General features: G+C 58.9%; 1 protein-coding gene across 1 annotated transcript in view; it reads right to left on the bottom strand.

The window, feature by feature from the left end:
* ube2s (ubiquitin-conjugating enzyme E2S) overlaps window positions 1-8968 on the bottom strand; it is a 25675-nt gene extending 16707 nt beyond the window's left edge. Inside the window, exon 1 of the mRNA XM_060822874.1 lies at window positions 8793-8968. Coding sequence (XP_060678857.1) covers window positions 8793-8801 — 9 coding nt within the window. The 5' untranslated portion in view covers window positions 8802-8968. The remainder of the gene's footprint in view (window positions 1-8792) is intronic.
* Between the last annotated feature and the right edge of the window lie 2930 nt (window positions 8969-11898).

The following is an 11898-nucleotide window of genomic DNA, read 5'->3' as shown; positions in this document are numbered from 1 at the left end:
TATAGAGGTTTATAAAATCACGAGGGGTGGGGGGGGGAACGTGGATAGGGTTCAGCAACCCGCCTCCCCCATATCCACACACCCCCGCCCCACTCGCGTATCTGCCCTGAGCGATCATTCCCGCCTCGCCCACCCCTCCGCTGGGAACGCGTTCCAGGCAACCCTCACCTTTCTCCCCCTCTCACCCTGAACTCGTGACCCCCCCTTGAGCTCCCCCCTCCCCTTAAACCTACAGCCCCCTCGTCCCACCCTCTGGGGAGAGGAGATGGGGGGAATGTTTCTTGCTGCCCACCCTGTCTGCACCGCTCAGGATGTTTGTGGTGCTCGCCCCAGGACCCACCCCAACCTCCGACATTCGGATGAAACACCAATCCTCACCGATTCACCCTCCCCTCGGAGGCGACACCCTCCGCACTCAGGTGGACCTCCGCAGCTCCCCACCCACCTCGGAAAAGCGCCCCCCCCCAGCCCTGTTGGTAACAGAGCAGACAGAGCTGCACGCGGTATTCCGAAGCAAATTCCTGCACAAACTGGCAGATGGACACAACTCCCCGTCCGAGGGGGAGGGGGGGGGGGGCGATCCGGTCAGATAACGCACGGTTTGGAAAGGGCGGACACTGGGGATTCGAGGTTCGATCCCAGACTCAGGGCGTGCAGGGAGTTGGCACGTTCTCCACACCCCTCCCCCACGCGCCATGTCTGCGTGGGTTTCCTCCCACACTCCAGGGATGTGTGGGTTAGGGTGGGGGATTGGCCGTGCTAAATTACCCATAGTGCCCAGGGATGTGTGGGTTAGGGTGGGGATTGACCGTGCTAAATTACCCATAGTGCCCAGGGATGTGCGGGTTAGGGTGGGGATTGACCGTGCTAAATTACCCATAGTGCCCAGGGATGTGCGGGTTAGGGTGGGGATTGACCGTGCTAAATTACCCATAGTGCCCAGGGATGTGCGGGTTAGGGTGGGGGATTGACCGTGCTAAATTACCCATAGTGCCCCAGGGATGTGCGGGTTAGGGTGGGGATTGGCCATGCTAAATTACCCATAGTGCCCAGGGATGTGCGGGTTAGGGTGGGGGATTGGCCGTGCTAAATTACCCATAGTGCCCAGGGATGTGCGGGTTAGGGTGGGGATTGACCGTGCTAAATTACCCATAGTGCCCAGGGATGTGCGGGTTAGGGTGGGGGATTGACCGTGCTAAATTACCCATAGTGCCCAGGGATGTGCGGGTTAGGGTGGGGATTGACCGTGCTAAATTACCCATAGTGCCCAGGGATGTGCGGGTTAGGGTGGGGATTGACCGTGCTAAATTACCCATAGTGCCCAGGGATGTGCGGGTTAGGGTGGGGATTGACCGTGCTAAATTACCCATAGTGCCCAGGGATGTGCGGGTTAGGGTGGGGGATTGGCCGTGCTAAATTACCCATAGTGCCCAGGGATGTGTGGGTTAGGGTGGGGGATTGGCCGTGCTAAATTACCCATAGTGCCCAGGGATGTGCGGGTTAGGGTGGGGGATTGGCCGTGCTAAATTACCCATAGTGCCCAGGGATGTGCGGGTTAGGGTGGGGATTGACCGTGCTAAATTACCCATAGTGCCCAGGGATGTGCGGGTTAGGGTGGGGGGATTGGCCGTGCTAAATTACCCATAGTGCCCAGGGATGTGCGGGTTAGGGTGGGGGATTGGCCGTGCTAAATTACCCATAGTGCCCAGGGATGTGCGGGTTAGGGTGGGGGATTGGCCGTGCTAAATTACCCATAGTGCCCAGGGATGTGCGGGTTAGTGTGGGGATTGGCCGTGCTAAATTACCCATAGTGCCCAGGGATGTGCGGGTTAGGGGGGGGGGGATTGGCCGTGCTAAATTACCCATAGTGCCCAGGGATGAGCGGGTGAGGATGGGATTGGTCATGTTAAATTATCCATGGTGCCCAGGGATGTGCGGGCTAGGGTGGGGGATTGACCGTGCTAAATTACCCATAGTGCCCAGGGATGTGCAGGTTAGGGTGGGAGATTGGCCGTGCTAAATTACCCATAGTGCCCAGGGATGTGCGGGTTAGGGTGGGGGATTGGCCGTGCTAAATTACCCATAGTGCCCAGGGATGTGCAGGTTAGGGTGGGGGATTGACCGTGCTAAATTACCCATAGTGCCCAGGGATGTGCGGGTTAGGGTGGGGGATTGACCGTGCTAAATTACCCATAGTGCCCAGGGATGTGAGGGTTAGGGTGGGGGGATTGACCGTGCTAAATTACCCATAGTGCCCAGGGATGTGCGGGTTAGGGTGGGGATTGACCGTGCTAAATTACCCATAGTGCCCAGGGATGTGCGGGTTAGGGTGGGGGATTGACCGTGCTAAATTACCCATAGTGCCCAGGGATGTGCGGGTTAGGGTGGGGATTGACCGTGCTAAATTACCCATAGTGCCCAGGGATGTGCGGGTTAGGGTGGGGGATTGGCCGTGCTAAATTACCCATAGTGCCCAGGGATGTGCGGGTTAGGGTGGGGATTGACCGTGCTAAATTACCCATAGTGCCCAGGGATGTGCGGGTTAGGGTGGGGATTGACCATGCTAAATTACCCATAGTGCCCAGGGATGGGCGGGTTAGGGTGGGGATTGACCGTGCTAAATTACCCATAGTGCCCAGGGATGTGCGGGTTAGGGTGGGGGATTGACCGTGCTAAATTACCCATAGTGCCCAGGGATGTGCGGGTTAGGGTGGGGGATTGGCCGTGCTAAATTACCCATAGTGCCCAGGGATGTGCAGGTTAGGGTGGGGGATTGACCGTGCTAAATTACCCATAGTGCCCAGGGATGTGCGGGTTAGGGTGTGGGATTGGCCGTGCTAAATTACCCATAGTGCCCAGGGATGTGCGGGTTAGGGTGGGGGATTGGCCGTGCTAAATTACCCATAGTGCCCAGGGATGTGCGGGTTAGGGTGGGGGGATTGACCGTGCTAAATTACCCATAGTGCCCAGGGATGTGCGGGTTAGGGTGGGGGATTGGCCGTGCTAAATTACCCATAGTGCCCAGGGATGTGCAGGTTAGGGTGGGGGATTGGCCGTGCTAAATTACCCATAGTGCCCAGGGATGTGCAGGTTAGGGTGGGGGATTGACCGTGCTAAATTACCCATAGTGCCCAGGGATGTGCGGGTTAGGGTGGGGGATTGGCCGTGTTAAATTACCCATAGTGCCCAGGGATGTGCGGGTTAGGGTGGGGGATTGACCGTGCTAAATTACCCATAGTGCCCAGGGATGTGCGGGTTAGGGTGGGGGGATTGACCGTGCTAAATTACCCATAGTGCCCAGGGATGTGCGGGTTAGGGTGGGGGATTGGCCGTGCTAAATTACCCATAGTGCCCAGGGATGTGCGGGTTAGGGTGGGGATTGACCGTGCTAAATTACCCATAGTGCCCAGGGATGTGCAGGTTAGGGTGGGGGATTGACCGTGCTAAATTACCCATAGTGCCCAGGGATGTGCGGGTTAGGGTGGGGGATTGACCGTGCTAAATTACCCATAGTGCCCAGGGATGTGCAGGTTAGGGTGCGGGGTTGGCCGTGCTAAATTACCCATAGTGCCCAGGGATGTGCGGGTTAGGGTGGGGGATTGACCGTGCTAAATTACCCATAGTGCCCAGGGATGTGCAGGTTAGGGTGCGGGGTTGGCCGTGCTAAATTACCCATAGTGCCCAGGGATGTGCGGGTTAGGGTGGGGAATTGACCGTGCTAAATTACCCATAGTGCCCAGGGATGTGCAGGTTAGGGTGGGGGATTGGCCGTGCTAAATTACCCATAGCACCCAGGGATGTGCTGGTTAGGGTGGGGGATTGGCCGTGCTAAATTACCCATAGTGCCCAGGGACGTGCTGGTTAGGGTGGGGGATTGGCCGTGCTAAAGTACCCATAGTGCCCCAGGGATGTGCGGGTTAGGGTGGGGGATTGGCCGTGCTAAAGTACCCATAGTGCCCCAGGGAAGTGCAGGTTAGGGTGGGGGATTGGCCGTGCTAAAGTACCCATAGTGCCCAGGGATGTGCGGGTTAGGGTGGGGGATTGGCCGTGCTAAATTACCCATAGTGCCCAGGGATGTGCGGGTTAGTGTGGGGATTGGCCGTGCTAAATTACCCATAGTGCCCAGGGATGTGCGGGTTAGGGGGGGGGGGATTGGCCGTGCTAAATTACCCATAGTGCCCAGGGATGAGCGGGTGAGGATGGGATTGGTCATGTTAAATTATCCATGGTGCCCAGGGATGTGCGGGCTAGGGTGGGGGATTGACCGTGCTAAATTACCCATAGTGCCCAGGGATGTGCAGGTTAGGGTGGGAGATTGGCCGTGCTAAATTACCCATAGTGCCCAGGGATGTGCGGGTTAGGGTGGGGGATTGGCCGTGCTAAATTACCCATAGTGCCCAGGGATGTGCAGGTTAGGGTGGGGGATTGACCGTGCTAAATTACCCATAGTGCCCAGGGATGTGCGGGTTAGGGTGGGGGATTGACCGTGCTAAATTACCCATAGTGCCCAGGGATGTGAGGGTTAGGGTGGGGGATTGACCGTGCTAAATTACCCATAGTGCCCAGGGATGTGCGGGTTAGGGTGGGGATTGACCGTGCTAAATTACCCATAGTGCCCAGGGATGTGCGGGTTAGGGTGGGGGATTGACCGTGCTAAATTACCCATAGTGCCCAGGGATGTGCGGGTTAGGGTGGGGATTGACCGTGCTAAATTACCCATAGTGCCCAGGGATGTGCGGGTTAGGGTGGGGGATTGGCCGTGCTAAATTACCCATAGTGCCCAGGGATGTGCGGGTTAGGGTGGGGATTGACCATGCTAAATTACCCATAGTGCCCAGGGATGGGCGGGTTAGGGTGGGGATTGACCGTGCTAAATTACCCATAGTGCCCAGGGATGTGCGGGTTAGGGTGGGGGATTGACCGTGCTAAATTACCCATAGTGCCCAGGGATGTGCGGGTTAGGGTGGGGGATTGGCCGTGCTAAATTACCCATAGTGCCCAGGGATGTGCAGGTTAGGGTGGGGGATTGACCGTGCTAAATTACCCATAGTGCCCAGGGATGTGCGGGTTAGGGTGTGGGATTGGCCGTGCTAAATTACCCATAGTGCCCAGGGATGTGCGGGTTAGGGTGGGGGATTGGCCGTGCTAAATTACCCATAGTGCCCAGGGATGTGCGGGTTAGGGTGGGGGGATTGACCGTGCTAAATTACCCATAGTGCCCAGGGATGTGCGGGTTAGGGTGGGGGATTGGCCGTGCTAAATTACCCATAGTGCCCAGGGATGTGCAGGTTAGGGTGGGGGATTGGCCGTGCTAAATTACCCATAGTGCCCAGGGATGTGCAGGTTAGGGTGGGGGATTGGCCGTGCTAAATTACCCATAGTGCCCAGGGATGTGCGGGTTAGGGTGGGGATTGACCGTGCTAAATTACCCATAGTGCCCAGGGATGTGCAGGTTAGGGTGGGGGATTGACCGTGCTAAATTACCCATAGTGCCCAGGGATGTGCGGGTTAGGGTGGGGGATTGGCCGTGTTAAATTACCCATAGTGCCCAGGGATGTGCGGGTTAGGGTGGGGGATTGACCGTGCTAAATTACCCATAGTGCCCAGGGATGTGCAGGTTAGGGTGCGGGGTTGGCCGTGCTAAATTACCCATAGTGCCCAGGGATGTGCGGGTTAGGGTGGGGAATTGACCGTGCTAAATTACCCATAGTGCCCAGGGATGTGCAGGTTAGGGTGGGGGATTGGCCGTGCTAAATTACCCATAGCACCCAGGGATGTGCTGGTTAGGGTGGGGGATTGGCCGTGCTAAATTACCCATAGTGCCCAGGGACGTGCTGGTTAGGGTGGGGGATTGGCCGTGCTAAAGTACCCATAGTGCCCCAGGGATGTGCGGGTTAGGGTGGGGGATTGGCCGTGCTAAAGTACCCATAGTGCCCCAGGGAAGTGCAGGTTAGGGTGGGGGATTGGCCGTGCTAAAGTACCCATAGTGCCCAGGGATGTGCGGGTTAGGGTGGGGGATTGGCCGTGCTAAAGTACCCATAGTGCCCAGAGATATACAGGTTAGGGTGGGGGATTGGCCGTGCTAAAGTACCCATAGTGCCCAGGGATATACAGGTTAGGGTGGGGGATTGGCCGTGCTAAATTACCCATAGTGCCCAGGGATGTGCGGGTTAGGGCAGAGTTTGATAAATTCTTGATCTCACGAGGAATTAAGGGATCTGCGGACAGCTGAAACATCCATCAGCCATGATCAAATGGCTGAGAGGACCCGATGGACCGAATGGACTTCCCTCCCCTCCTGTGTCTTGTTGTCTATTGATTCGGATGCGAGCATGAGAGGTGCAGTTAGTAAGTTTGCAGATGACCCCAAAATTGGATGGACAGTGGGCAGTGAAGAGGGTTCCCTCAGATTACAACAGGATCGGGACCAGATGGGCCGAGAGGTGGCAGATGCAGTTTAATGCCGATAAAAATGTGAGGGGCTGCATTTTGGGAACGCAAATCTCAGCAGGACTTAATGGTAAGGTCCCGGGAGGGGGGTGTTGCTGAATAAAGAGACCTGGGAGTGCAGGGTCATAGCTCCTTGAGGGTGGGGTCGCAGGTGGATAGGATAGTGAAGGAGGCGTTTGGTCTGCTTTCCTGTATCGGTCAGAGTATGGAGTACAGGGAGTTGGGAGGGGTCACGTCGCGGCTGTATTGGTGAGGGGCCGCTGTTGGAATATCGCGTGCAATTCCGGTCTCCCTCCCTATCAGAAAGATGTTGTGGAAGGGTTCGGAAAAGATTTACCAGGGTCTGAGCTACAGGGAGAGGCCGGGAGGGAGCTGTTTACCCTGGAGGGAGGGTAACCTTATAGAGGTTTATAAAATCACGAGGGGGGGGGGACATGGATAGGGGGTGGGAAAAGATTTACCGGGATGGCGGAGGGTCTGAGCTACAGGGAGAGGCTGAACAGGCTGGGGCTGTTTTCCCTGGAGCATCAGAGGCTGAGGGGTGACCTTATAGAGGTTTACAAAATTATGACGGGCGCGTGGATAGGATAAATAGATAAAGTCTTTTCCCCCGGGGGTGGGGGAGTCCAGAACTAGAGGGGCAGAGATTTAGGGTGAGAGGGGAAAGATATAAAAGAGACCTGAGGGGCAACGTTTTCACCCAGAGGGTGGTACGTGTATGGAATGAGCTGCCAGAGGACGTGGTGGAGGTTAGATTAGATTAGATTAGTTACAGTGTGGAAACAGGCCCTTCGGCCCAACAAGTCCACACCGACCCGCCGAAGCGCAACCCACCCATTCCTCTACATTTATCCCTTACCTAACAATCCGCATACATGAACATCAACTAGCCACGAAACGACACGACCAGCTATCCCTAGTAGCCACACACGCAGACCACAAGCAACATGAATTCGATTGGGAAAACACTACTATCATAGGGCAAGCCAGACAGAGAACAGCCAGGGAATTCCTAGAGGCATGGCATTCATCCACAAACTCCATCAACAGACACATCGACCTGGACCCAATATACCAATCACTACAGCGGACAGCTGAAACTGACACCCGGAAGCGGCAAGGACAGACCACTATAAATACCGGAAGAAACATCAAAGAAGCGCTTCGCAGGAGGCTCCAGAGCACTGATGATGTCTCCTAGCCAGGGGACGAAACGTTTGCAACAAAAACTTCCAGCTCGGCGAACAGAACCACAACAACGAGCACCAAATCTTCGCACAAACCTTGATCCCTTACCTAACGCTACGGGCAATTTAGCACGGCCAATTCACCCGACCCGCACATCTTTGGACTGTGGGAGGAAACCGGAGCACCCGGAGGAAACCCACGCAGACACGGGGAGAACGTGCAAACTCCCACACGGTCAGACGCCTGAGGCGGGAATTGAACCTGGATCTCAGGCGCTGTGAGGCAGCCGTGCCAACCGCTGCGCCGCCCCCTAAAGGAGGCTGGTACAAATGCAACATTTAAGAGGCATTGGGATGGGTTTGGAGGGATGGGGGGCCGGGTGCTGGCAGGTGGGACTGGATTGGGGTCGGGATATCAGGGCTGGAACGGACCGAAGGGTCTGTTTCCGTGCTGGACGTGGCCGCGCCCCACTTCTAGAGAGAGGTTGGGGTGGGGGGAGGTGACGAGACCTGCCGTGGTCCCGTCAGGGCGCGGGGGGGGGGGGGGGGGGGGGGGGAGGTGGGGAGGGGACGAAACGCCAACTTGTTCCGGTGGAGTTTACCGGTTCGACCATACGCCTCGGAGCGGCGTCCCTTAGAACAGCGCCCCTGCTGGCGAGGCGGTGGGGTCACAGGCTCCGGGGGTGGGTGGGTGGGTGGGCTTTGGGATGCCGGTGGGGTGGGGGGGTCGCCACCCGTTGCACCCCCTCACCAGACCCCCAAATCTCCAATGCCCCAAAGTTGGCCATACACTGCCAGCAAGGGCGCATGCGCACTCTGAGCGCTGGGGGGGGTAAGAGAGGCAGCAGACGGCAACGGCGCCTGCGCAGAGCAGCGCCTAGGGGAGAGACGCCGGCACCGATCCTGCGCACTGAGAGGCAGGCGAACGGCGCCTGCGCACCGAGCGGCGCCCGCCGGCACCGACGCCTGCGCACCGAGTCAGGCCGGGAGGGGGCGGGGCCGGGGTTGAGGGACGGCGCCGGCGCACCGAGAGGATGACGTCACGGCCGGCAACGGCGCCTGCGCATCGACGAGAAGGGGCCGGCTCCGGCGCCTGCGCACTGACTTCGGGCCTACCCGACGACGCCCGGCCCGCCCCGCAGGGTCGAGACTTACCGCCGCCATCGCGTCCCGAAACCTCCGCGAGCCGCCGGGCCCGGTCCGCGGCCTGCCTCCAAGTAGGAAAGGGTAAAGTGTCTAGATATATGAATAGAAAAACCTCCCGCCTCCGTCAGGACTCCCGCCCGCTCCCAGGATCCGCCGCTTCTGCCGCCTCCTCCTTCCCTTCCACCGGCCCCGACCGCGGACCAATCGGGGCGAGCCCTGTGCCCCACGTGGGCGGCGGCGTCCAATCGGCGTCGGCCGTCCCAGCCATCGGCCCCGCCCCTCCCCCGAGTGCGAGCCAATGGGGACGTCGGCCGCCAACGCCGGACCCGCCCCCCCCTCCGCCGCCGGACCAATGGCGGCGCGGCAAACGAAAACGGGGCGGGGCGTTTGGGGGCCGCTACCAGCGCCAGGCACAGCCCAATAACGTCCACGGGTCTAGTCCCCGCCCCCTAACGCTGTGGCCAATGGGATCGGTTGACTGACATTGGCGCCAGCACGCCCCAGCCAATCGGGGTTCATCCCTCTTCGGGGGCGGGCCCCCCCACAACGGCGACCAATGGGATGCAGCCGTCCCAGCCTCGATTCCTGGTTTCCCCCGGAGGCGGGGAGGACCCTCCGGCCCGTCACGTGACAGCGGGCGCGCCCTCCCATTGGCCGCCGTTCGAAATTCGAATCCCAACCGCCGTCTCAACCGCCGCGGGCGGTGGGCGGGACTTCCGGCGGCGCCCGCCCGCCAATGGGAAGCCGGGGATCGGCCTTGATGGACGGCCGCTCGCCTTAAAGGGGCAGCTCGCTGAAATAAATAATTAAAAAGAAAACTCATTCCAACATCTTTTCCCCCCCCCACTCGAGCACCAGTTTCCAAATGGACAATTGTTGCTGGTTTTATTCGTTAATCCATCCCCCCCCCCAAGCCCCTTCTCTTGGGGAGGGTGGGGGGCGTAAAGATGGTTGACCAACGCCACCCGCTCGGACCCATGTGTCTGCTGGTCGAAAACGGATTGGTGGGCGTTGCGGTATGGGGGTCCGCTTGGGGTCATCCATCAAACCCCACCGTCCCCTCAATCGCCGGTGTTGGCGGGTCAGGGGGGGACGATGACGTTGGCGACAAAATGGCCGCCGACTTGACGTCCGCAGAGAGAGAGAGAGAGAGACGGGGAGAGAACGGGTCGAGGAGGCGCCTGAGGTCGGCCACCACTACTCCCAAAACACTTTGTCCGGAGTGCCACCGGCGTCCTCTTAACTTCGAGGGAAACCGGGGAGACGGGAGCGAGAGAGTGAGGCGTCGAGGACCGAACTGGGTCACGGAGCCCAAATCCTGAAGTGAACGCGTCTCCGTCCGACGGAGCCACGGGAATGGCTCGAAGCCCCGGCTCTTTCCGAGAGGCGGACTTTGACGGGGCCGAGCGCACGTTGGAGAGGGCTCCTGACGGTTGCCCGCCCGGAAGACCCGCGCCGCTCAAAGCCGTCGCGTTGCGGGCCGCTGTGAAGACCCTTTGAGGTTCGCCTCAGGGGTAGAGGGATAAAGAAGGTGTCTCGCACGCTTGCCTTCACCGCTCAGACCTTGGAGGACAGGGGAATTGGGGGGGGGAACGTCACGTTGGGGTTGTACAGGACATGGGTGAGGTCTCGTCTGGAGGACCGCGTCCAGTTCCGGTCGCTCTGTCCCAGGAAGGAGATTATTGAGGAGGGTTGGGGAAAGGATTTCTCGCTGGGAACTGGAGGGACTGAGCTACACGGGGGAGGCTGAGACTTGTTGCAATGGAGGGGGTGACCTGACAGATCATGAGGGCTAACGCGGGAGGTGAGGGATAAGGAGATGGATAGGAAATGGATGACAGGATATGGGCCACTGGGACCAGTGTCGTTTGGGGATAACAGACCGAAGGGTCAGTCTCCGTGCTGTCTCAACCCATCCACGTCCCCTTCGGACAGTGCAGCATTGCCTCAGTACTGGCACCCCCTCCCTCCCTCCCTATCTCCCTCACCTTCCTACACCCCTCCCCCTCCTGTTCCAATCCCTCCCTATCTCCCTCACCCTCCTACACCCCTCACCCTCCTGTTCCAATCCCTCCCTATCTCCCTCACCCTCCTACACCCCTCCCCCTCCTGTTCCAATCCCTCCCTATCTCCCTCACCCTCCTACACCCCTCACCCTCCTGTTCCAATCCCTCCCTATCTCCCTCACCCTCCTACACCCCTCCCCCTCCTGTTCCAATCCCTCCCTATCTCCCTCACCCTCCTACACCCCTCACCCTCCTGTTCCAATCCCTCCCTATCTCCCTCACCTTCCTACACCCCTCACCCTCCTGTTCCAATCCCTCCCTATCTCCCTCACCCTCCTACACCCCTCACCCTCCTGTTCCAATCCCTCCCTCCCTATCTCCCTCACCCTCCTACACTCCTCCCCCTCCTGTTCCAATCCCTCCCTATCTCCCTCACCCTCCTACACCCCTCACCCTCCTGTTCCAATCCCTCCCTATCTCCCTCACCTTCCTACACCCCTCCCCCTCCTGTTCCAATCCCTCCCTCCCTATCTCCCTCACCCTCCTACACTCCTCACCCTCCTGTTCCAATCCCTCCCTCCCTATCTCCCTCACCCTCCTACACCCCTCACCCTCCTGTTCCAATCCCTCCCTATCTCCCTCACCCTCCTACACCCCTCACCCTCCTGTTCCAATCCCTCCCTATCTCCCTCACCCTCCTACACCCCTCACCCTCCTGTTCCAATCCCTCCCTCCCTATCTCCCTCACCCTCCTACACCCCTCACCCTCCTGTTCCAATCCCTCCCTCCCTATCTCCCTCACCCTCCTACACTCCTCACCCTCCTGTTCCAATCCCTCCCTCCCTATCTCCCTCACCCTCCTGTTCCAATCCCTCCCTCCCTATCTCCCTCACCCTCCTACACTCCTCACCCTCCTGTTCCAATCCCTCCCTCCCAGAAAACAGGAGGGCTATCCCGGCCTGCAGTGCAATCCCAGCGGCCCCTCCACATTCCCCATGTTCCAGGAATCGGGAACACTTGTGTCGGATCAGCTGTCCCGACACTTGACACACCAGACCAGCTCAGCACGTTCTGCTGTGTCAGGATAGAGAGAGAGGACGACAGAGACT

This window comes from Hemiscyllium ocellatum, unplaced genomic scaffold (assembly GCF_020745735.1).
Source record: "Hemiscyllium ocellatum isolate sHemOce1 unplaced genomic scaffold, sHemOce1.pat.X.cur. scaffold_2517_pat_ctg1, whole genome shotgun sequence".
Lineage (NCBI taxonomy): Eukaryota > Metazoa > Chordata > Chondrichthyes > Orectolobiformes > Hemiscylliidae > Hemiscyllium > Hemiscyllium ocellatum.
The sequence above is the reverse complement of the archived record's forward strand: the minus strand, read 5'-3'. Positions and strand labels throughout refer to the sequence as shown.